General features: G+C 42.6%; 1 protein-coding gene across 8 annotated transcripts in view; it reads right to left on the bottom strand.

Annotated features, from left to right (window-relative positions):
- RUNX2 (RUNX family transcription factor 2) overlaps positions 1–27,025 on the bottom strand; it is a 245,892-nt gene that overhangs the window by 96,166 nt on the left and 122,701 nt on the right. For 2 of the 8 annotated variants that reach the window (XM_015136486.3, XM_001100961.4), the window contains 2 exons: positions 26,217–26,282; positions 20,403–24,675 (listed from right to left, as the gene is read on the bottom strand). The exons of 3 other annotated variants lie outside the window; for them this stretch is intronic. In XM_015136486.3, the coding sequence (XP_014991972.2) occupies positions 24,197–24,675; positions 26,217–26,282 (545 nt within the window). In that variant the 3' untranslated portion in view covers positions 20,403–24,196. Of the gene's footprint in view, positions 1–20,402; positions 24,676–26,216; positions 26,283–27,025 lie in introns of those variants that run through there. 3 more of the 8 variants (XM_078001333.1, XM_028847500.2, XM_078001334.1) reach the window with 2 other exon arrangements.

The raw sequence follows: 27,025 nt of genomic DNA on the forward strand, positions 1-27,025 counted from the left end.
ATGTTTCGGCCCTGTCTCCTGACTTCTCCAACCGCTCCCCACTCTCTCACTACATTCCAGGCACATAAGCCTTCTGATTGTTTCTAGAGCCAAGTGTGGGCATTACACCCAGGGAAAGAGACAATAAATACATAATCAGATAAAGAACATAAGATTTGTTAGTGCAAGAAGAAAAACAGAGCATGTGCCTGCCCCAGGGCCCTCACACTTATGGCTCCTGTGGCTTGGCCCTGTTTCCCCTAAAAGTTATAGCTCACTCTCTCACTTTCTTCAGGTTCCCATTAAGTGTGCCCACTTCAGAAAGCTCTTTCCTAACAGCCCTATCTAAAACAACATCGCCACCCACTCCTTGCCCTTTCTTTGCTTTTTGTTTATGCAAAGCACTTATCACAAGTTGATGTGATGTTGTTTATTTCATTATGAATTTACTGTTTATCTGCCTTTGTTATTGTCTCTAGCGTCTAGAACAGTGGTTGGGACATATTTCACATGAAATACAAGAATGAATGAATGACTTACTCTTTATATATTAATTTGACACATATTATGCCTGACTAGGTATTGTTGATTACGTTTCCATGTACTGGATATTTATCCTCCATCACACCTAGCTATGGTAAATTACTTTTGATTTAGGCCAGGTATGTTGGCTTACTGTCTGTAATCCTATTATTTTGGGAGGCTGAGGCGGGTGGATCATTTGAGGTCAGGAGTTTGAAACATGCCTGGCCAATGTGGTGAAACCCCATCTCTAATAAAAATACAAAAATTAGCTGGGCATGGTTGCACATGCCTGTAATCCCAGCTACTCAGAAGACTGAGGCATGAGACTCGCTTGATCCTGGGAGGCAGAGGTTGCAGTGAGCCGAGGTCGCACCACTGCACTCCAGCCTGGATGACAGAGTGACACTTCATCTCAAACAAAAAAATTACTTTTGATTTAATAATTTTGCCTGAGAATAGTTTCAGGCTTCATATACACAAGTTCTCTTTCGGAGAGTACAGCGAGAGACTCTGCACTGAAGCCCCAGTTCTACCATTTACTGTTTGTAGAACCTTGGCCAAGCTGCTTAACCTCTTGGAACCTTTGTTACTTCACTCATAACCTCATCCCTACTCTACTTTGCAAGGCTATTGCATTAAATGAGATCAAGTCTGTGAATGAAGTTTGTAAACTATGGAGTAGTGTAAAAAAAAAGTCTATTATTTTACCTCTAAGAAAGACTCGGAATAAATACGAACTTCAAGTACCATTAAAAGTATTAATTAAGCTAGCAGTAGAACTAGTTATGAAAATGCAATTATTTCTCGACTTACTCTCTAAAGCAGCACTGTCCAATAATACATTGCATGTGGCTAAAGAGCCCTACTGTGACCAGGGAACTGCATTTTGAATTTAATTTTGTTTGTTTTATTTAGAGCTGTGCTGCCACATGTGGACAGAGGCTATCTCATTTGACAGCACAGCTCTAGGTCATCCTTTCTTCAAATATGTTTTTGCAGAAAACTCCTTGACCCTGACTATGAAGGGATTAGGTTTTGCAGACATCAAGAAGTCTAGTGATGGAAATAGTATAGTTTAAGGAAAAAAGTGTGGAACAGAATGAAGACAGGAAAAGGAGAGCAGACGGTGGTGTCCTTGTTCCATGACAATGCTGAATTTGGAACGGCAAATGAAATCTGCCTCTTTGGAATTCCAGCCTCCCCTCTTACTGCTCTGTGGTCTTAAAAAAGATACTTAAGATCTCTGAGCCTCAGTTTCTTAACTGTAAATCAGGAATCATAATGCCTGCCTCGTAGGATTACTGTGAGGATTAAATGAGACTGGCTAATGACACAGTGAGTAACGCAGTGTCCGACACAAAGCAAGCTCTTGGTCCTCAAATTCTCCCCTCCCCACACACTTTTGCTACTCTGGGAACACAGGGAGGTCGGGAGTGGCATGGTGACTTGTGTTTCTTGCCCTAGACCACTTGTTCTGGCTGTGAGGGGAGCATCCCTCCAGCCGCATGCAGCCTCGAAGCGGCCCAGGCTGGCGCACACCCAGTCTCCCTCCCTCCATCCAGGCCTCCTGAATGCCCTGACCTCACCCAGCACTTTGCTCTAAAGATCTCTGAGGGCTTCAAAGGCTCCTCTTTGGATTCAATACAAATGATGTTCCTTCTGGGTATGTACACAGGTGGGGGGAAGGCTAGTGGGTGGGGCCCAACCACCTCCTCCTAATGAAGCCACTGCTCCCTCTTCTCGGCTCTTAGGGAGAGTTCCTTGCACTGCCATTTCCTTTACTGTTGGTAGAAAAAATTGCAAAGTCTAATTCATGCCCACACAGGCTTCTGGGCGAAAGCTTCCCTTGGTGTCGCCCAGGCAGTCCCACTCCAGTTAAAAAGTAGATGGTGGTGGATCCACTTCTCAGATGTGGCAAATGAAAATCTTAAGCAAACTGCTTAAAACTCTTACCTCCCTCCCAGGATTACCCAGGATAGTCTCATTTTTAATTATTCTGTCTCTAAACCTTCAAAAATGCCCCAAAGATCCAATACACCAATGTCCAAGTCTCATCTCTTAGACTGTCTCTTTTCCCTGGAAGCAGCACCAATTCGGTCAGGCAGTGGGTTCTCAGTGTTCAAACACTCGATAACCATGTGTGACCATTTAACATCATGGCTGCAAATCTTTGGCACTCCCACCTTGAGAGATGGGGTCCCCTTTCCTTGAATGTGAGCAGGCTTATGACTGCTTCGATCCGTGGAGTATGGTGAAAGTAACAGACACCATATGACCTCTGAGGCTATGTCATAAAAGGTCACACAGCTCCAGCCAAGTTGGCTGGGACATTTGTTCTCAGTGCCCAAGTTACCATGGAAGAAATGTAACTACCCTGAGACGGCTACCCTGGAGAGGCCACGGAGAGTGTCTCAGCTAACATCGTCCTTCGACCAGCCCAGTCAGGCAGCCAGCGAGTGAGTGAAGAAGCCTCAGAAGATTCTAGGCCCCAGGCTTTCAGGTCACCCCCTGCCTTTCAAGGTGACCAGCTGAGACCACAAATATTTAGAGTGGAGATAAGCCATTCCTAGTGTGCCTGCTCCAATCCTGATCCACAGAGTCTGTGAGCGTAATAAAATGTTGTTCTCTGATACCACTGAGTTTTGAGGTGATTTGTGGTGCAGTAAAACATAACAGGACCCTGGTATAATGTCTCATGGAATCCAGGCCTCCTGACTCTCAACTCATCTGGAAAACTAATTTCCATCGACCGAAATGCCCTGCCTCCTTGTCAATGGACCACGAAGTTCCCAGTGCTACTTGTTGATAAGAGGGAGGCCAATTTGGACTTGCATAAAAGTTGTCTGGTATAGAAGTGGCAGGCAAGGGTGGAGTGGGGCACAGCCTGGAAGGAGACATATTCTTCTTTAAAAAATAATTCTGGCTGGGTGCAGTGGCTCATGCCTGCAATCCCAGAACTTGCCAAGGTGGGATGATTGCTTGAGGCTAGGAGTTAGAGACCAGCCTGGGCAACACAGTGAGACTCCATCTCTACAAAAATTTTTAGCCAGGTGTGATGGCACGCACTTGTAGTCCTAGCTACTCAGGAGGCTGAGGTAGGAGGATTGCTTGAACCTAGGAGGTCAAGGCTGCAGTGAGCCATGATCCTGCCACTGCACTCCACCTTGAGCAACAGAGCAAGAACCTGTCTCTTAAATAATAAGAATTCTGAACTCTGATCTTTAAAATAAGTTTTTTTTTAACTAAAATAGAAATGAATACAGAGAGAGGAGTAAGGACTTAACTAATGTGATTTAAGTAGATGGCGATGGCTTTATTCAAAAACTTTAATGTTGAAATTTGTTGGTGTTTTAATTGGTTTTATTTGGTTGTTTGTTTTTTAATGTTTTGCTTTGCTTTTTTAAGCTAGGATTTTCTCTTTTGGTCACCCCGTGTTCTTTGGGGGTCATATAAAGTACCCTACTCAAGAACAGAGGCAAAAAGTGACCATTCTGAGTTGCAGTGTGGCTATGATGAAAATGCGTTGACAGAGGGGCTTCAGTGTCTATGGAACAGAAACAAGAGCCCTGGGCCAAGAGGAGAAAACGTGGATTCACCAACATATTGAAAATCATTTTAACATCTCCAGGCCTCAGCGTGGTCATTCATAGACATAATTCAACAATTTCTAAGGCAACTTTTCTAACATTTTGGAGATAAAAAATGTAATGTTTAGTAAGTGCTTACCCTGTGGTAAGCACCATGCAAGACCCTTTAATTTGTTAATTCTTTTTAAAAAATCCTGAGAAGCACCACTGTGCATTTCTCATATCACCAATGTGCGTATGAGAAAACGGAGGCCCAGTGAGATAGAGTCTCATAGCTGGGAAGTAGAGGGGCAGAATTCTAGAATCAACATTGCCATCCCCAAGAAACGCTGGTTCCCCTCTGCCTCCGCAGCGTTTCCCACACCTTGTGCCCAGAGGCTTCTGCAGTCTGGTTCTTCAGTCTCTAATCCTTCAGAGTTAGAAGGGAGGGTCCTAACTGCATTCCTTTGTACTGTCATCAGCTACTTAAAGTGGCAAGAAACAATAGCCTCTTTCTCTGGAGAGTCCCAGCTCTGCTTTCCTGGAAGGGTGGCTCTTTGGACCCTGCTGGATCTCTGAGTGATGGCCAGGGCATTCCCCAGGTGCGTGGGGGAAGTTCAGAGGACTCCTGCCACCCAGCACTTCCCTTCAGATCTTGAAACTGGTAAAGTGATGTGAGCCCCCATTTCCCCCTTACCAAGGCTCCCTCAACTGCCGGTTATTTGACATATACTCAGTCTACTACAGCACTCAAGAAAGCGTATAATGACTCCTTTCACAAAACACTAGGGATTCATCTTTTCCTGCCAAACACTCACTTTCTTTATCACCATGATGCCTCTTATCCTTGTGTATTGATGAAGAGGTGTCTGCCTGTGCAGGGATGCCTTATGTCCGAAATCTCTTCTCCTTGTACACCTGTTACTGATGCTGGAACCCTGAAATAATCACCAGATGTTCACTAAGTCCCACTGCAGTCAGCATTGAGAGGGATCATTGAGAACCGTGATATCTAAGAGGAATCATTGCAAAGTGATTAAGATCATGGGCTTCCAAGTCAGTCACGATGGGTTTCAACTATTAATGCATGTAGTAGTTTAAAGATAACTCTAAATTTGTTGCCTCTCCACTTATTCCTCTCTCCTTGATTCTGGGCAGGTCCCTGTAACTAGCTTTGACAAAGAGAACACAGTGGAAGTGACCCTGCCCACCCCTCTTCCAAGGTAGACCTTAAAAGACCTAGGCACTATTGTGCCTCCTAGAAGCCTGTGCCATGTAAGAATTCTAACTACCATGGGAACATCATGCTATGAGGAAGCCCAAGCTAGCCACTTGGGAGAGAGAAAGGCCACATAGAGAAGCACCAAGAAACTAGACACATACATACGTGAAGCCTACTTGAACTTTCCAGCCCAACCCCAGTTGAATGCATCCAAGTGAATGGCCCCCGCTGATCCCCTGTGGAGCAGAACCACCCTGCTGACTCCTGCCTGAATCCCTGATCCACAGAATTGTGAGCAATAATATGATTGTTGCTCTAAATCACAAAATTGTGGCATAAATTGTTAATCAGCAATACATAAGTGAAACAGAGTATGAGAGGATTGGAGGACCAAACTCACAGTGCAGGCTACATATACTATCACTGAGCAATTGGGTCAGAATGGCAAGGAGATCTTCTTCATGGAGGAGGTGGGAAATGGCTTGCAGGAAGGGATGGAGTTGGATGGGTGAAAGGGCAAGGTATGCAGGAGAAAATTCTACAAGAGCCAACCACTCCGTAGACCTCTGGGGACATGCTCTGAACACTGACAGGACTTCACAATTATTTCTATCACAGCCACCTAACTGCCTCAATACTGGGGAGTCTGCCTGGGTTTGGCCCAAAGTAGATTTTGCCAAAGTCCTTCTTTATCTTTAGAACTCCTGTGAATTTTATACTGCATTTCATAATTCAGTCATCTACATTTTAATTTTTAAAATGGTTGAAATTACTTACCAACTAAATTGCTTAACTTCACCCCACCCATCCCAATCTGTTCAGTAAAACGGATGCCCCATGAAGAAGGGTCACCATGAGACCTGGACACTGTGTGCCCCAGAACATGTGACCTCAAGGGTGTCAGAGACTTGGGTTTTTCCTTTCAGGATCTACGTACACATCTTCAACAGCCAGAACTGGCCTCTGGGTTCCCCACTCCTGTCTCAGTCCCAACTCTAAGCTACCCTTAGATTCACAAGGAACCTGACTCAGGAGAGACCACCTGCTGACCCTGCCCAGAGGCAGCTTAAAAACAACCTAGTTCTTCAGTCTTTGGACCATGCTCCTGGCCTCCTCCCACAGAACATTTGGAAAGCAACCCGAGGCAATGTTCAGTCTTCCCTGAACATACTCGAATCTCCCTCAAACTTCTTTTTTTCTTAAACAGGCAACTCGCATATGCATCTATAACCTGTGTAGATATGTTGACACTTGGAAGCAAAATAGAGGAAAGCTTTCATTATTGTTTGCCATTTGAAAATGATTATATGGGAGGATGATGGGTATTGAAGGAGACAGCTTGCAGTTAGCATCCCGGGGAGACCTCCCTCTCAAGACCTGGGTGAGACTATACTACCTCCGGCTTCCAGAGTAGGGACTGCCTGGTGCCAGAATTGGATGCCTACCAACACAAATTAAAGGAATAAGACACCTCCTAGACGGGAAGGCAGGACACCCAAGAGTGAGAATGGTGAGAATTTTAAAGGGATCATCACCTCTGCAGGAGACCAAAAATCTGCCCCAGAAAGAGCAGCTACCCCAACAGATGGTTCCCTTGCATTCAGAAAGTCTTTGATTCTGTGTTACCACAAGATTCCAGACTTTGTTTCTCCTGCATCCCACCCCAATCACAGCCCAGGACCTCTGCTGCTTCCTGTGAGAAATACTCCCTCTCTCCGAGTCCCATCCAGAAATATAGCCATGCCTTATTTAAAGTTGTGAATCCCTAACTGGACACTCTGTGGAAAGCAAGCTAATCAGGTCAATTTGTACTCAAAAATGGATCTGGAGGTGAGAACAGGAAGCAACCGCTTAATGAGCACAAGGTTTTCTTTTAGGGTGATAAAAATGTTTTGGAACTAGTCAGAGGTGGTGGTTGAATAACACTGAGAGTGTACTAAATGCCACTGAATCATGCACTTAAAAATGATTAATTTTATGTTATGTGAATTTCAACTCAATTTTTTTTTTTAAATCTCCCAATAAAGAGTCAATCCTTCTAGAATCCTATAAACCAACACACATTTAGCTCTGGAGCTTCATCTCCTCATTTGTTAATGGGAGCTTGTGGGAGAAGAAAGAGTTCTGACCCCTACGATTGTTCTAATTCCTAGCAGGACAAGGACTCCAGATGATCCCAGGACAGGACAGAGAGAAAATAAGACCAGCAAGCTGCCAGTAGGCTAAAGTTAACTGACACTCCACGGTCTGGACTTGGCAAGTGACTGAACTTCTCTTATGTTCCTTCTCTGTGAGCTCAAACATAGCATATGAAACTCTTGAGAGCAGCCCATAAAAATGATTCTAAAACTCAGGCCAAATCTGGAGAGCTATATATTTGAATCCTATAACTTCATTTCTCTCTCAACCATGAGCTCGCAGTCTACAATAAGCCCAACATTAGGCGACGCAGGATTTTTCTTAATACATGATTATAATCTTCAAAAGCCCTTGCCAATTCAAAATAAAGAGAAAAGAAGATGCCGCCAGCAGACACCCTACAAATTTTAAAAGAAAATGAAAGGGGTCCCATCTGGTACTTTAACAAGTTGATTTGATACTTAGAAAATGATCCTTTTGGCCAAAGAATATTTTTACTTCTTGTATCTATATAAATACACTTTTTTATATATATAGAAAGTACATCACTAGTCTCTAAAACCAAACGTGGTTTTGATTGAACCAGACTTACATTTATATCTGAAGCTCGTTTGCTAACAATAGAACTGGCTTTCCCATTTGCCAAGATCAATGTTGACCTGTTTTCACCTAAATTTTATAGATGTCAGAAAAAGAAACTGTTCACTATTCAGTGGCATACCCTGGCCTTTCTCAGCCACACTTGCTTGCATTTTTGCAGCTCCTTTAAATTCCCCTTGTCACAAAAACTAACAATAAGGTCAAGCATTTCAGTAAGAAATATTGAATTATTATCCAACGTTGTCAAGCAGCCAAGAAGCTACGAAAGCTAACCACGAACTGTAGAAGAGAGCGGCTTAACCTCAGGCCTCCCAGACCTGCCTCCATTGCACGGTGAAGGATTTTTGGCAGTGGGGGGCACCAGAAGGATTGGGGAGGAAGGGGGGAGGGTGGATGGGTGGAATGAGAACTGGACGGCTCACAATCACGTCCAGGCTCTCGTCCCTCAGGAGTGTCTTGTTGCACTCATTTGCTGTTGCAAAGAGCCAGCTTTGATTTTTCTTGGAGAGGGCTCCAGGCACCCTAACATCTCAGCTATGCCAACACCATGAAGCTGCCGAGCTCTCCTGATTTCCTGGCCATATCCCTGTCCATCAAGGCTAATTTCTGTGACAACATAAACTTCACTGTGTAGCCAATAAACTCAAACCCGATGGAACTTGATGTGGCCAGGAAGGAGAATGACAAACGGGCAAGATGTCAGGGCTAGAAATATAACTCATTTCGCCAGCCAGGGGTTTGGGAGGGGTAGAGATGAATTAATGTGTGTGTGCATGCGTGTGTTTCATTTGTTCTAATAACTCTAATATAAAAAGATTCCATGAATCAATAAAATGACTCTCACAGAGACAGAAATCAATGCAAGCTCCCAAAATGGGCCTCTGATAGAATCAGAACTCTCTCTCATTTTCACCCTAACCCACAGTGGCTACGGGCTCAGATCCTCTCTTACTTCAAGGGATCTGGGCTGGATGCTTGGGCGAGAGAGAGAAGAATGGCTTTCAGCTGGGTGGGGAAGAGTAGCCCGCAAGGAGGCAGTGGCTCCAGGATGGGAAGTGAGGATGCCAGAAAAGCATCCCTAGGAAGGTTCCTGCCTTTCCATGAGGCTATGGGGCTTTGAAGGTGAAGTTTTCATGGTTCCAGAAAACTTCCCTGGAAATGCAAATTCACTCCTCAAGGGTAAGATCCAGGACAGGTTCGTTTTATAAAAGGGGAGGTCCACAGGAAAGGGTTAGCTGATGTGGGCTTAGAGAGAGGGGAGTCCATGTGAAGTCCTCTAGGGGCATGGCGGGCCTCCAAAGGAGAGCTCTGGAGGTGTGGGTAGAGAAGACCCCAAGATCCTGCTTTAAAATTTTACATAAGATCAGTCACAAGCATAGCTCTTGTCAAGCTCTTCGAATGTGTGACCATGCAGAGTGGTCTTACCCCAACCATTTATTCTTGACAACCTCTCCTATTGAAGGCTGAGGGTCCTTTATGCCGAAATTATCCCTCACTGCTCCATCAAGACTCCAGTTCACTTGGTAGTAGGTACAGAGTTAGCAATCAGATAACATATATCCCTGTTCTGTACTGAAAATTTGACATTTTATGCTGTCATCTCAACATTTTTATATCTGTGCCCTCTTTTGTTAAACATTAAAATCTCACATTTTTTTCATGTTATCTGTTTTAACAACATAGGTGTTTCTCTCGGTTTTTAATTATTAAATTCTACTATTGAATATGGTTTTCCCAAGTATGACTCCTACCCCACAGAGATTCTGATACTGCCCACCCTACCCCACCACTCCACCCCCTTTGAGAATGCCCCGTGCTCATCCTATCTGTGGATGTGTAGTCTGGCATGCTAAAGAACGCCACAGAGCCTGGGGTCATTGTCTCTCTCTCTCTCTCTTTTTCTTTTTGTCTTTCTGAAGAGCTACACATGGGAGCTCCATGCTGGCAGTATGTGTCCACTCCCAGGTGCTGCACTGCAGGGATGATGTGCGCTGACACTAGCTCAGCTTCAGACCCTGAGTGGCAAGGAATTCCTCAGGCTTCCAGACCCAGCCCAGATGTCATCTTCCTGCCTTTCCCAAGACTTGCTGCCTCCTTGGGGTCCCCTCTGCCCTTGGTTCATATGGCACCTGCCGCACTGTACAAGTTTTTCTCTTTCTCTCTCTCTCTTTCTTTCTTTCTTTCTTTCTTTCTTTCTTTCTTTTCTTGAGAAGGAGTCTCGCTCTGTCACCCAGGCTAGAGTGCAGTGGCACAATTTGGCTCACTGCAACCTCTGCCTTCCAGGTTCAACTGATTCTCCTGCCTCAGCCTCCTAAGTAGCTGGGACTACAGGTGTGCACCACCACACCCAGCTAATTTTTGTATTTTAGGTAGAGACAGGGTTTCACCATGTTGGCCAGGCCGGCCTTGAACTCCTGACCTCAGGTGATCCGCCTGCCTCAGCTTCCCAAACTGCTGGAATTACAGGCGTGAGCCACAGCACCTGGCTCTGAAGTTTATATTTCTGTCTCTCTGAGCAGATGGTGAGCTTCATGAGGATGGAGATGTATCTCATTCATTTTCATTTTCATCATTTCCAGTAAGTGTTTAATCAATATTTTTGAATGAATACAAATGTAACCCCTCCCTTAAGATCAGACTAGAGTTGGGGACTGAAGCAAACCAAAGACAATTATTTTCTCAAGCAAGGGATGGGGTGAAGCCACAAATTCCTCCTCCTCTCAGCTTTCCACCTTCCTCTGCCCTGTAAATGGCTTGGCACTTATGTCTGATAATCACTTGGCACAATAATGGCTGTGTCTATCATTAAACAGGGATCAGATGAACTATAAGTCTTATAACACTATACTTAATATCTGTGTGCTCTATGGTTGCCCCATTAGAATGGTTTTCCCCTTCTACTTTTTAAATTGAAGGGTGAAATGGCTTGGCTGTGTCTCCACCCAAATTGAATCTTGAATGCCCACATGTTGTGGGAGGGACCTGGTGGAAGGGAATTGAATCATGGGGGCAAATCTTTCCCGTGCTGTGCTCATGATAGTAAATAAGTCTCATGTGATCTGATAGTTTTAAAAAGAGGAGTTTCCCTGCACAAGTTCTCTCTCTTTGCCTGCCGCCATCTGTGTGAGATGTGATTTGCTCTTCCTTGCCTTCCACCATGATTGTGAGGCCTCCCCAACCACGTGGAACTGTGAGTCCAATTAGACCTCTTTCTTTTGTAGACTGCCCAGTCTTGAGTATGTCTTTATCAGCAGTGTGAAAATGGACTAATACAAAGGGATATGGATTACAGGTGACTTAGATAGCAAGCAGATAAAAGGTACAATTGAGATGATAAGCCCTTTTTCAAGAATAGCTGTTATGCTTTGATTTGTTTGGGTGGCTAGGACATCATGTTAATGAAGTCAAGACTATGGCCCCATCTCTAGAGGCCAAAGCTTGAAACATTAAATAGAAAGATCTTTCCATAGCAAGGCCATTGCATCTACCGTTAGCATTGATGGCAAGGGTCTGGTTGAGAAAATTCCTCTTGTCCACTAAAGGGAAATAAACTTGAAGCATGTTGCCAACAGATATATCAACTTTCTCCAGGAAGAAATGGCACTGATGCTCCTAGACTGGATTTCTCATCCACTAAATCACGCCTGGTATGCTAACTTCATCTATGTTTTAAATAAAGTAACATAACAAATCTTTAATTAATAAGGTTAGCTGGAGCATGGTATGGGATCAGCCTGTTGGAAATTAATTTATATAAGAAAGTTTAATAAATCAGTGTGCCTAAATTTATAACAAATGAAAATACGTTCGTGAAAACTAGGAAATTAAATAAGTAGTTAATGAAAATATAATGCAGAAGGTGCTACTATTATGAAGAAAGGAAATATCTCTTATGGTGAGTGAGTATAGAAACTGCTTGAAACAGATGTCCTGACCCTTGACTTCCAATCATCTATCTTTGGGGTGATCTTACAAAAGTGATTTGACATCTCTGGGATTCCATCTCCCCATCCTCTACAAAATGAGCATTTTGCCGGTTCTGCAGTAAACAATGGACCCCATTCTCTTTCTTAATGTTAGACAGACTCTAGTCTTTTAAAACTCCCCATAATTTCTCCATTCTAAAAGCCATTCCAAATCTATAGGTAAGAGCCCCACAGTCCTTCAGCAGACCATCTGGCTGGCAATATATTATCGTTCAGATTTAAAGAGAAGGTCAAGAGAGGTTAAGTGACTTGTTCAAGGTCATGCATCTAGTTAGTAGGGGTTAAGGATCTGGAACCCAGAACTTTTTGCCACTTTCTGATGCCCCCCTTTTAATACACAGCTCAACCTCTTCATGGAGAGTTGGCTCCATGGCTGCTACAACAGGGTGGGGAAAATGGAAGAACAGATTCTCCCTCTTTGACTGTATGAAAATCACCCACTTTTAGAACACCAAACCACCCATATATGTAGTGGGAATGAAAGTCTGTAGGACTAAATATAGATGCCAAGTACCTTACAAATATTTGAGTGTTTGCCTTAGGAAATGAGAAATGGAAAATGAAACTGGCTATAAACAGAACTCAAAACTGTCTAAATTCTCTCTACAAAATAATTACTAACTTTTAATCTCTGTTTTTTGCAACCTGAAGAATTCATGAATTTGCTTAAAATAAAGAATGGCATGACAAAAACCTCTTTTACTGAAATGGATTAAGTTGAACAGATATGCTTTCCAATATGCTTCTTAATGATGGCAAGCCTTCCAACATATTGGTCTGCCTATGGTACCTGTTCAATAAATATTTTCAAAGAGAAGAAAGAAAAGAAGGTAGAGAGTGTGAGAGGGAGAGAGGTCATTTCTATTACCTGGACTTTCAGTAAAACATAATATTTTTTTCATATAGATTTAAGAAAATAGTCTGCAAGCTACTTTAAGATACTTGGAGACAAGCCTACCTATTCATTCAAAGTGATTTAAATCACTTAGGGCAAGAAACAGTCATGCCCCATCCCTGGGCTCCTCCAGGCTTCTGCACCCCAACACAAAACCTTGTCCACATCAGGGGTTCCAATTCAGAAATGAGAGAATTGGGTACTGCCCCTTTGTCAGATTGCAAGGAAGACCCCAGAGCCATTCATAGAAAGGTAAGGGTTGAAGGTGACAGGAATTTCTTGGCTTGGGTCTCTTTCTAGTTAGATGAAGCCAATGCTGCCAAATTAAGTGCAATAATAACTTTTTCAGTGACAATGTTCACACAAAACTCAACGTACCTACATGGAAAACCCTGGAAGAGACTACAGATTGAGGATTGGGATGGGGGTAAGGTCAACATTCTTGTTCTGAAGGTGTTGATATATTCCATTCATGGTTTACGTGATATGATATCTCTGGGTTCCCTTGGGAAGCAGCCCATAGTAAGTCAATTGCCAAACTTAGCCATAATGTTCAGTAGAAAAGTAGTTTATAAAATATATAGAAAAAAAAAAACCTCTGTCAAAGAGCAACATTTTAAAAGATGTTAAAATAGTATTTTTTAAAAATCTTCCACTTCTGGCTTCGGCTCTATTGTGATTCAAACTAATTGAAAATTTTATTTATGCTTTTAAAAACAACCTTAATTATTATCAACAATAATAATACGTGCCATCTAGTGTACATCTATTATGTGCCAGACACTTTGCTTGGCATTTTTAGATCTCATTAATTCATTTGCTTCTCATAACCTCCATTACGCAGATGATAAAGAGATTGTGCCCAAAGTCTGAGCTTAGGAACATAGTCTGTTATCAAGCAGATCTAGACTTGAGTCTTAATAGCTGTATAACCTTGGACAAATCTGAACCTCAGTTTTCCTATCAGTAAAATGGGGATAAACACAGTACTAACTTCTTCATAGGTTGCTGGAAAGATTAAGATAAGGCACGTGAAACATTAAGAAAAGTGCCAGGTACATATGTGATCATGCTGCTGGTACCAAATCTGACTTTTCCTCAAAAGGAAATTAAAACAATGGGGTTCAGTGCCATCCTAAGTGGGAAAGGAGGAAAATCATCTTTGGCTCCCATTCCTTTCCCCCCAGGATGTTCATACTAGTGAGATCAGGGCCAAGCGAACTTCAAGGACAGCTAGGGAGGAAAAAATAGAAAGGATATTGTGCCCTTTCTGCATTTCAGGGAAGGATGTGGCAGTTGGAGACAGAAAGTATGAGGGTTTAGGAGGAGGATGTGAAGAGCAAAGGTAATGAGAAGGGTCTTTGGGGAACTTATTTTTGGGGCGAGCCTCTCAACCTGCTCCTAACATCCCCTTCTTCTCTCGCTGACTTTCCTGCAGGCCTTGGAAGCAAAGTCCCCAGGAATGACTGGAAGACAACATTCTGCAGATCCCTCCCACAGGGCACCCCCAGGAAGGGCCTTCAGAGCAGCATTTGGAGGTGGCATGAGCTAGCAGCGGCGTGCAGCCCGGTCACTGTCTGATCTGCAGCGGCGTGCAGCCTGGTCACTGTCTGATCTGCAGCGGCGTGCAGCCCGGTCACTGTCTGATATGCAGCGGCGTGCAGCCTGGTCACTGTCTGATCTGGTCAGTCCAGCCGCACAGAGCCCCACACAGGCTCTGGCAGCTCCCTGGCAAAGAAGAAAGCAGCATCTTGCATGTGTGGCTTATTCTGAAAGGAATAATATCTGAGGGATTTGATGGACTCTAACAGGGGGAAGAAGGTAGTGAAAAAGATGGAACAAAGATGCCATTTAAAAATATTGGCTCGTGTTCAGGATTTCGCTATTTTTTACGGCAAGGAGCAAGTAAAAAAAAAAATCCTCCTATTGATGAGTATTTTTCTACAGTCATTACAAGTCAAAGGGCTCAGGGCTTCCGACTTTCCCTCTTGGGAAACCTGTGAGCTCGTCTTCTGGATAGCTTAGAATAGGGCTGGATGGCGAAGGCGAGAGGCTCAAAGGCCCCCAGCAAGCAGCTCTGCCGAGGAACGGGTGCAGGGGACACACTGTGTTTTCAGTTCAGATTCTGTGATCTTTCTGCCAAACAGGGGTTTACAAAGCAAAAACCTCCAGAGAATTCTCATACTTTCTGGCTTATTCTCCTGGTGTTCGTCTTAACAGGAATCAGCTGTTTGCCTTCTCACTTATACAGCATGTTGCTGAGGAGAATTTAGCATCTGGCCTGGCTATTATTAAAAACAAGAACATCCTGCTCTGTTGGGAGAACAGCACCACTGGCAATAAAAGGACAGAGATCATTTGCATTCAGGATTCCAGAGATGTATTTCAGTTCAATATCTGTGCTCCCTCCTTCCACCCCTGCTTTCATTTTAAAATTTCCTGATGCATCCATCATTTGCAGCGTGGTCTACTTTTTTTTCTGAAACAGGCACACAGAGACAGAGCATGTTTTTTCCTTTCACTGGGAGGCAGGAATGACTGGAGTTGTTCAAACATGGTCCGTTCCTGCAGTTCCTATGATAAAGTTGAACTACCAGAGGAATTTTTTTTTTTACAACTGCGGAAATGAAAAAGTAAACAAGACTGGGACTGCATTGGTATTTAGGCTCCAGCTTTTTGTTGTTGTTTTTGTCTTTCCCTTTTTTTAAGCCATTGGGCTAGGAGCCTGAAGGGACCATATAATATGAAAAACCCTGAGAGGTTTTATTAGCCAATAAAAAAAAACTGAGCTCCTATTAACCACTTAACTCCTTGCTGAAGTTCAAACTTGCTTTCTCCTTGGATCCTTCTCTCCCTCTCATGCCCACGAGGAATGACGGTTGGTTCACCAATCTTTCCCTGCACAACCTGAGCTCACAGTTTGTGCTCCAGAAGGTGTGCTTGAGAATCGTATGCAATAATAATCTCTGTATTTCTCAGCTGTGAAGCCATAAATAAGATTTCTGCAAGGAGCCAAATGTTCTATGCCCCCAAATCTACACACACAAAGGCTCTTTAAGTACTCTACTAAAAAAGAGTAAAGTCATTGTGATTTCTATGATTTAAATACTAAATGATGGTTAGGGAGAACAAAAGTATTTCTAAAATACTAAAGTATTTCTGGGATAAATAATGATCCCACAAAAGGCTCCTCTCCTTTGGGGGCAGAAGAATGAAGGGAAACTCACAGAGAAACAGAAAGTGAAACTGGTCCAACTATTTCACTGCTGTAGATGGATGGAGTTAGGATACACAGGTGACTTTAGGAAAGAAAGAATGTCAAAGGACATTTAAATCCTAATGCTTTTATTAATTGTGCCACAATTCTATGTGTCATGTGGTTTTGTTGTCTGCTTTTTGCTGCTTTTAAATAAATTTGTACGTTTCTATCAATCCATCATCCAATTGTGTTTTGGGTGTTCTTGGTATTCCCATCTCTCAAAAACACCCTTAATTTCTGCCATTATATACTGTATCTCTAATTCCACGGAGCCTACTCTTTCCTATTTCCATTTTCCACATTCGGGTTAACTCTAGAACTTTTGGTCCTCCCAGAGAAATTTCCTAAGGCCACATGAGCCTGTGCATTTTTGTGTTCTGGTCCCATTTAATGTTACTGCTGCAAGAGCTACTTCTTGAAGGGCTTATGTGGAAGAATTTTGCCTTTTTGTTAAAAGCATTTTGCTCTATGTCCTTGATTTCTTTATAAGAATAGCAGGTGGGGGAAATTCTTCCCTTTTTATTGGCTATGGAGTGGGACGGAATGACCTGGAAAGAGTAGATAGCAATCAAGAACTGAGCTATGTTTGCAATGCTAAACCCCACTAAGTGGCCTGACATCAACACAACAAGATAATAAGAAATGAATTAAAATACATTTTGGTAAAAGTTAAATGTGTTTCCAGAGATTTGATCCCTCTGCTTCCCAAATGGCTGAGCATGTCTGAATAGCAGGGCTGGATTGAGTCACAAGCTTTTGAATAAAAGCTTTACAAAAATTACTAAAAACTCCTTAAATGTTAGCTTCTCCCTGCTCCCTTAACTGACATATCAAGGAGCATCCAGTGTCCGTTGTCCCAATAACCTATTTGAAGACAAGTAATTGTTTCTTCATCACTTGTGGGGTAAAGGCAGTGCTTTTTTTTTTTTTTTTTTTTGAAGAATTTGCAGAAATAAGCTGAGGCCAAGAAACACTGTGTCTCCTGAGCACGTGACTTTCCCTGAGTGGGTGGCTGTTCAGGTATCCATTCCAAACTTCACCCTCCTCCTTCCCTCCCTTCAGGCATGCACATACCTGTGTGCGCATACACATATACACACACACACACCACACACATACACACACACCACACACATATACACACATACACATACATACACATGCACACACCACACACACACAACACACACATATACACATACATACACATGCACATACACACCACACACACACCACACACACACACATATACCACACACATATACACATACACACACACCACACACACACACACACCACACACGTATACATACACATGCCACACACGCATATACATACACACACGCATACACACCACACACATACACACATGCACCACACGCATATGCACCACACACACAAATACACGTACACATATGCACCACACATATACACACACATACATACATACACCACACACAAACACCACATACACACACACCACATACACACACATCCCTGGCGTATTACCCTTTGCATCTACAGTGGATCCTTTTCCTTGATAAGTTTTGATTCATAACTTCTGAAAATTTCGTTTCCAAGGCCACCTGATTGAATAGCTACCGCTGAGAAGCCCCTAGGAAGACACAGAGAGGCTTCTCAGGGTCCACAGGAATGGTGGTGAGGAAGGAAAGATTCCCTTGCCTTTGCTCAGAACCCACAGTTTAAATCAAGAGTATCAGCTCTCCACATACTGGTTCCTACCTGGCCTTTCTTAAGCACCTTTTCCGGGCTGGAGGAGAGAGACAATGGAAGAGCCGAGATGGGTTGGGAGCAATTTGGAGTATACCTGGGATACATTGGCCTAGGGTGCAAGCCTGATTCCCAGTACCAATATCTGGACAGCTCAGGTGTTACGAACTCTTGCATGAAGACGTCCTCTCCAGCCCCACAAAAACTGACTAAGGAGTGAACGCATGAGGAGTTACTTGGGATTTCACAGGTGAGCTGGCCCACACTTGCTACAACTGGAGCAGCTGGTTGAGTTGTCCTCTGCTTCCCCAGAAGAACTTAGAGATGATGACAGTGTTATCATAAGCATCCTACCTTTTTAGATACCTCCAAATTGTTGCCTCCTAGGACTGGTCTCTAAAATAATTTTCAAATAGGACAGTGAGGCCAATTGATAGGATTGTTATTGTTAACCGGGTAATCTAGGTACAGGTGGTTGCTTATTAAATCAGGCAAGCCAGTACCTCCATTTCTGCAGTGGCTCTTGGCTAGGTCATTATTGTTTACCAACCATTTCCAGAGGGAATAAAAAATTAACTAATAAAGAGCTGTAGGACCTGCTCTCAATGACTGCCAGTGAGGGCTTCTGACATCCTCCCTTGCCTTTCAGACTGTTTTCAAGTCCCATAAATATAAACATGTGGCTCTTCCACTGCGTCTGTAGATAATAACTTCAGGGGGCTTCCTGTTTACATGGCAATACCCATTTCCCAGCCAAATAAACTCTGTGACAGAGACCTGAGGTGTTTATTGGGCCAGTCCCGGCTGGGATTGAGTTAACAGGAAACACCCACTCTTGCAGAAATGCCTGATGATTAAATATTTGGGGGATAGGGGACACCAGGGGTCAAAAACACTGCAGAAATTGCTTTCTTCTTCTGCCTGTCGTTTCAGTGAGAAACAGGCCATGATAAATCTGGCCAACCAATCCAGGCTTAACAAAGACCCACAGCTGGGCTATTCACTGGCTGCACAGCCCATGTTGCAGAGAGGAGTGAAGAAGTGCAGACGAAAAAGCCAACAGCAGCCCTCACAATACATCCAAATCTTGGGGTGCCGTCAGGTGAAGGGATGGAAAAGGCTGATGTGTAGCAATCACTGGGAAGTCCCTCAGCCTCTGCCTGGCTACTCTAATAAACAATGTATTCTCACATCAGTTCTGTCAATAAAGCCTCTAGCTCAGTGGTTCTCAATCGGTGGTGATCTTGCCACCCAGGGAACATTTGGCAACATCTGGAGACATTTTTGATTGTCATAACTAGGGAAGTGCTACTAACATTTAGTGGGTAGAGGCTAGGAATACTGCTAAACATCCTACAATGCATGGGACAGCATCCCTGACACACACACAAAAAGAATTACCCAGTCTGAAATGTCAATAGTGCCAAGATCTAGCCCAACGCCTTTTCATAAACCAAGAAACTGAGACACAGAGGAGTAAAGGGATTTGCCCTAGACCATACTGCTGGAGAAAACTGGAGACAGAAAGAACGCCACTGTGACCACTTCCCTTGTGAATGTCCTTTAAAGTCACACAGATGTTTAATTTTTTAAAAAAATAAATAAATCTACATCCTCAGAGTTGCAGACAAGTTCCCTGGCTTAAGCTCACCCAAATGCTTTCAGGACATTTCCTATTCTTGCAATTTAACTATTTCCAAGATTTCTTAGAAAATAGTGCCAAAGGGTTAAGAATGAGCAGATCTTCAAGGTCTCTAACTCTCCCTATGATGTGGGTCAGCTTGGCCACTGGCTGACCTTCTCTGCACCATGATTTCCTGGGTCCTTATTTTAGAATTGTGGTGAGCCCAAGCATTCAGAAAGCACAGGACACAGAGAAAGCAACTTTTCTACCCTAGGCCTTCAACCTTATCGCAAGTGGGGGAACTTACCAAAAATAAACAATGGCCAAGGGGAGAAAAAATCTCCAAACTATAGTTATGTTCACTAGGAGAATTCTTCTGAGGCTATAGCCTGCCAGGCCAAGGTCCATTTTTACTCATCCTTGGGCTTTGGGTGACTTTATTTTTAAGAACCCAAAAGAGATGTGGAAAAGAAAACAGACTAGCCTACGTCTGGGCTGCCTGAGATCTTCTGCTGAGAGCCAGAGGTTCACTTGCGGGCCGTGTTTATGTTCCCAGAGATGAGAATCATGAAGCCATCAAGACTGCATCTATACCCCTGATAGGTCCCACAGTTGGAATAAATGGCCTTACTCAAGGTGAGCACTCCTTCCTTCAGACACAAGCTGGTAAGGAAGTGAGTTCACTGCTAGATTCTTTGCCCACCTCTCTAGGAATAGGACAAAACAAGACACCGTTTACCAAGATTTTTTTTCTTCTCCCCAGTAATATAGCATCTCTTCTCTTAACAAGCCCTGGCAAGTGCCCAGGTGTAAGCAGGAGTAGACATCAGACTAGGGAGAAACCGTGAACAAGAAAAGACCCAAGGTACACACATAACAAAACCAAAAAAGCCATTTTATTGAAAATTAAATTCAAACTTCAAATTAATATTACAATCATGAGAAAAATGCCAAATAATTCAATTTACAGTTGCAACATACAATACAAATAGTCCCTTTGAAGTTAAGAGTAAACTCATCCACAATCATGACCTGTGGCACAAAGCGGAATTTTTACAATATGTGCATGGAAAGCAATTCTTGGGCAATAGCAATTGGAAAAAATAAAAAGGAAAGCTTGTATTTACACAAAATGCTACAAATATTTTTGTTCCACAGAAACCTAAGAATGGTAAAGCATATCCAAAAGAAATGGAATTTTATTCAGAATACCTAAGAAATTATTGTAAGTTATGGTTTTGGCTGATATATTTCAAAGTACTGCATTAAAAAGCAAACAGTTATTTGTAAACATGAAGTAAACAAACATCTAAAAAATTCTCACACAAAATATTTTTAAAATGCATTCGTTTTCTAAAAACAACAAATTCAAGGTTTGGAAGAATTATCTTTTATTATTGTTCTTTCAAATACCATAGGTATAATGGTTACTTTTGCTAATGCTTCGTGTTTCCATGTATTAACCTGGAGTCTGGGCAAGTCCCTTTCCTTGGAATGGAGGGAATCCTTAAAGCCGTACACACATCTCCTCCCTTCTGAATTTATCACAGATGGTCCCTAATGGTGTGGACTTCTCTGCTCATTTTGAAAGGGCCCTGGCAGGGGAGAGGCGGTGAGACCATCTAAAGAGCAAACGATAGTTAATCTGTCGAGTTTCTCAGTTCCAGGCTGAATGTTATTCCACTAATCTAAAACCAAAGCTGTGGTACCTGTTCTGGAACTCTGACATGGGTTAAAATTTGTGAGACAACTGAAATGGATAAAAATGTGGCTGCGTTGATCACACTATACATTCCAGCAATGTTTGTGCTACATAGAGAAGCACGCTATTTTAATTCCCAGGCACTAGCACATGGTTCCACAGTAGTAGTAAGACTTTGCTTGGGTCTTGAAATCACAAATCAAACACATGACCCAGTGCAAATTAAGGGTTCAGTAAAAAAAAAAAAAAAAAAAAAAAAAGAAGAAGAAGAAAAACAAAATTTTAATCCCTAGACCGAAAAAGGGCAGAATTTGTTCTAAGAAATGTGAATTACCCCCATTGGGGTGGTTGGAGTGAGGGTGGAGGGAAGAAGTGCTTGAATTTTTCCCAAGGAAAAAAAGCTTCTAAAGTGTTTCTGGGTTGCTGCCTGCAGCCACTATAGTAACATTTCAACACAAAAGCGTCCCTAAAGTCACTTGGTATGTGTACTGTAAACTTAAAAAAGCCCTTTTAACATTACAAAATAATGTACAAATATAGTACCTTTTTAATTAAATAGGATGCAGCTGGCACTGGCGGTAACATTTTTATGTCAATTAATTAAAATTGAAATGTGTAACCAGACACTGGCTTTTTTAAGTGCTGCTGAAACAAACACATATTTTACACTTACAAATAAATGGACAGTGGTGTGCTTCAAGCTACCACACACAAACAATAAATAGTATCAATTACTACTTCCATCTTACTTAAGTAATAGAAAAGTGGCTTATTTATCTAAGCATACTTGGTATACAGCCTTTAGAAGGCAAAGTGTTTTGTTTTCCCATCCATTTTTATTAGAAGGAGTCAGGATGAATTCCAAGGGAGACTCCCAGGCAGGAAGCACAGGTCCAGCTGCCCCACACGCTGTCCTGCAATGCTGGGTGGCCTAAAAAGGAGGGTTTGAGAAGGACCAGAGAACAAGGGGGGCGTTAGGGGTTGAAGGCAAATCTCTGCTAAATTCTGCTTGGGTGGGTGGAGGATTCCAATGAAGGGACCCTGACTTTTCAGGGAGGACAGCAGGGATTGGCCTGGTGGTGTCATTAGACGATCCTTGTTTAGATTAAGGATTTGCACTTGGAAATCTGCCATGTGACTGCCAGGAGTGGTCAAAGTGCATGCCACAGAAGGGCTCTAGCTCAAATTCGTACACAGTAGTAGACACCAAACTCCACACACCCTTGCCCTCCTTGGCCCTCCATTGTAAGAAATACAAATGTCAAAGGCTGTCTGTAGGTCCCCACGGGCCATATGTCCTCTCAGCTCAGCTACCTGCTGGAACCTGGCTGCGTCTTCAGAGGACCTACTCCCAAAAGACAGTGATGTCATTCTGCTCCTCTAAATGCAAATTCTGTGGAAAGTTGCCAGTGGGGCCTTGGGTAAGGTAGATTGGGCTTCCCCTGATGTGTTGTTTGGTAAGGCTGGTTAGTTAAGAGTCCCTGGTGCAATTTTGCTCTCCTGTACTAGGTGTCTCATAATTGATCTTCTATCCACATGTGTGGCTTTAAGCTGACTATGTCTTTGCTATGAAGCCTGGCGATTTAGAGTTTTGCTTAACTATGAAACCACAGAACATTTTTCTGTAGTTCAATGATTTACTTGTGCTTGTCTTTTTAATATGACAAGAGTCATAATTACCCCAAAGAAATTAGAAAACCACATCACTCCAGCATTTCATGCTGATAAAGGGCTAAAGGTTGTTTTATAAATCCCTAATTATTGCTTTAAAAGGCAAAGCTGTGTTAGAGGCATTCAAAGATCTGAAAGAACTAAACATAACATTTCCTTCATACATCACAAAAACAATCTATATCTAAAATGTTTGGAGATGGAAGTATTTTTTAAAATCACATTGTGCCTGGATGAACTGAAATTGCTTAGCAATATTTCAGATATGGCTCTAGACCACTGAAGGAATTTGTTATTTAATAAAGAGCACTTTTAGAGACCGAAGTCAACATATCAATACACTAAGAAATGTTTCAAGGGTCCAAATGTCATTAAATAATTATAAATATATCTTTAAAGTTATATGACCATTCACGTTAGCAAGTTACCTCAGATTTTACACATATTCATAATTTAAAAAAAAAGAAAACAAATAACACATAGCCAAACGCAAACACTATCTATACCAGTATGGCTATAATAATGTATTGCCATTTTCAGTTTTGCATAAAAGGAAAAGGCAGGTTTTAGGGATGGGATTTATTTTTGGTTCAGTGGGGAAAGGGGAGGAGGAGTGTTAAAAAAAAGTAAAATAAAATAATCTATCCTGATCAGTTATTTTTGAAGTCACTTTCTTAGAGCGTGGAAAAACAAAACAAAACAAAAAAAAACGAACCCAACAGTTCAGATGAGGACCTGCAGCATGTCTGAAAGCAGAAATTGGAAGAGTTATTCTGAATGATGGTACTGTGATGGAAGCGTCCATTCTACCTCATGTCCCTTTAGTGCACCTCAACTGGTTTTGTAAGCTGTCTGCGGAGGGCACTGGTCCATACACAGCTGCCACTGTGAGGGTGTGAGGTTTCAGAGCACAGAGAGGAAGCGGCTTTGCTCTTCTCCCTCCTGAACCTGGAGTCCACCTCTCTGAATTGGCATATGAACAGGTTATTGATGATAACAGACCAAACGACAAAAACAAAAATACCTTTTCCCTTCTTTGTTCCTTTGTAAAAGTACATCTTAAATAGTAAACAATCTGAAGCTCAATTGCGATTGTCTCTCTTGAGCCTTCTGCTTCTCAATATCTACCCTCTTATGGCTGCAAGACCATGACTGAGTGAATGAAAAATCTTCTAAAAAATAGGCACTTTGTAGAGAGCTAATCGATATACATATATATGCACTCTCTATATATATGTATATATTGATACGTGTGGGATGTGGCCCCCAGATACCACTGGGCCACTGCTGAGGAATTTCAATATGGTCGCCAAACAGATTCATCCATTCTGCCACTAGAATTCAAAACAGTTGGGGAACTGCTGTGGCTTCCATCAGCGTCAACACCATCATTCTGGTTAGGCAAATTTGGATTTAATAGCGTGCTGCCATTCGAGGTGGTGGTGCATGGCGGAAGCATTCTGGAAGGAGACCGGTCTCCCCCCGGCACCATGGGAAACTGATAGGATCCTGACGAAGTGCCATAGTAGAGATATGGAGTGCTGCTGGTCTGGAAGGGTCCACTCTGGCTTTGGGAAGAGCCGGGGTAGGGTGGTGGCAGGTAGGTGTGGTAGTGAGTGGTGGCGGACATACCGAGGGACATGCCTGAGGTGACTGGCGGGGTGTAAGTAAAGGTGGCTGGATAGTGCATTCGTGGGTTGGAGAAGCGGCTCTCAGTGAGGGATGAAATGCTTGGGAACTGCCTGGGGTCTGAAAAAGGGCCCAGTTCTGAAGCACCTAAAAATTATAACAGAAGATGGAGGGAAAAATCTGTAAATATCAATTAAAATAATGATAGAATTGTTACAAGAAAAAAAAAAAAAGAAAACTTGAGCTTTCCCAAAAAGGAACAGCAAGTCACAAACAGACCTTCAAATGCACCAGTCACTTTACAGTCTTTTTTCCCCCACTTTGTAGTCTTAACAGCATTGATTCTTAAATTTTTCACCCCAGAGAATCCCAGAGGGCTTTAAAAACCCACATGTGTGCCAGGTCAGTGTGTAAACCAACCCAACACTCTGATCACGTAGGTTCACTCACCAGACTTTAAGACCAAATCCTCATGGATTTTTTTTCTCTTTTTTGTTTCTCGTTGCACTTTAGATATTTGAAGTGAAATTTTTACTAAGTCAGACAAGTTTATTTTCCTCAACTCAATATAAAGAAATTCCAAAATAATGTCTTATTGTTATTTACTCTTGGCAGGCTCCTTCATCATGAAGGAACATCAAAAAGATAGCCTATCATGTTCCTATCATTTCCTTTAACGCCTTAAAGGAATTTAAAATCTTGTCAGAAGTCCCATCTTAGCAACAGTGAAATCAAACCAGAAACATAACTTCTCTGGAGGTGGACAGGGAGGGTCATAAGCTACTAGATCAGTCGGTTTTGAAAGTGGGAGTTAGGAGGCACAAGGGGGCTTGGTACCTTAGGAATCACTGCATTTCAAGTCTTGATGGGAGACTTGTGACCTGATTTAGGCCAGGTGCTGACAGTAGCGGTTGCGAGAGGCTCACTGCCTAGGGGAGATTAAGAGGAGGGCACTCCCCACCTGTCTCCCAGGCCCCAGCACCACATCCAACAGAACGAGCTTCAAGTCAACTTGAAGCAGTAACCTGAAGGCAAAGATGGTTTTCCCCTAACACGTGAAGCCCTTCACGTCTAAAGCTAACGGTAGGCCTCCTTAATAGATGTTTCTGGTGCCGAACTTATGAAACCACCGTTATACACCATTTCATGTGGAAATCAGTTTTCTGAAATGCTACAATCTTGTAGTTGTGATCTTTAAAGACTAGGTTTATTATTTTTCTAGAATTGACAGAATTGTGACAAGCCCTTTTCTAATACCAGTACTCTTGTTAAGATATTGATCCCTTCTAAAATATTTTGATTATTCGGATCTCATATATTTGTTTTCCCTACAGCTTTTAGCTATAAAGGAAAGCACTAAACAATTCTTGAGGACTTTAATGAATGGGTATTTCTTCATCTCATTTTTATTCAGACCTTGTTCTCGGATATTACAATGTTTATTAAGGGAATAATCCAAACACTTTTCTTTAAGGGTGCTGACTGAAAGTTGTTAATTTTTGTTAAAATGCACACTGCTTATAATCTTTATAAAATGCAAGGGTTAAGTGCCATGATGTGCATTTGTAATATAAAGTGACTCGTTAAAAGCAACATATAGTTAACAAAATTTACAAATCGGACAGTAACAACCAGACAGCCCAACCCAGCCCAGCCCTGCCCAGCCCAGCAATTGTTAAAAGTCTCACCTGCCTGGCTCTTCTTACTGAGAGTGGAAGGCCAGAGGCAGAAGTCAGAGGTGGCAGTGTCATCATCTGTAAAATGAGGGGGATGAGCTCTAAGTTCCCTTCCAGCTCTAATGTTCTATGACCATGAATTCCAAGAGAGAAGGAGAAGCAACAGCCTTAGGGGAGGGGTAGACAGAGAGGTTCCCATGCCTCATTAGTATTTTTCCAGAATCTGCAGGCCCATAAGCAGAGGGTAAAAGCTAGGGAGCAGCTTCTAAGGCCAGAAGCAAACACTTTCAAGATGAAGAACCAAAACTGACATAGCCCAGGCAGTCACTCTCTGCTTTTTATAAATTCTTCCATCCTCAACTAGCCTCTACCTATTCCTCCCCAAAACGAAATTCTGACAAGCTTAAGTTTAAAAATGTGGAAGCAGTAATTACGACAGAATCAGAAATGGGAGCAGATGCGCCACAACATCTCCCCTGCCCAATGCTTGTGCCCTGCCTCTCGTACAATACAGAGGCCAAATGGAGGCCACAGCTGTTCCTCAGGCAGCCTCTGCATTGCAGGGCATCCAGGTGACCTTGAGCTGGCAGAACTAATAGCGATGGGCAGGTCACTTCTGTATGCATTAAGTTCAATAGTTAGATCATATAAGAAAAACCAGAATAATGTGAACAGTGTGTATCAGAAAGAAGTCGTACTTAAAACCCCAATGTGTGCCCCCTGCAGAAGCATGGAGTTCACACAGATAGACACGTTAATGTAAAAACTGCTTCTCAGGTGTATTTGTACTTAAAATACACTGTAGTAATAATTACAATTCC

The sequence above is a fragment of the Macaca mulatta genome, chromosome 4, assembly GCF_049350105.2.
Source record: "Macaca mulatta isolate MMU2019108-1 chromosome 4, T2T-MMU8v2.0, whole genome shotgun sequence".
NCBI classification, from domain to species: Eukaryota; Metazoa; Chordata; class Mammalia; order Primates; family Cercopithecidae; genus Macaca; species Macaca mulatta.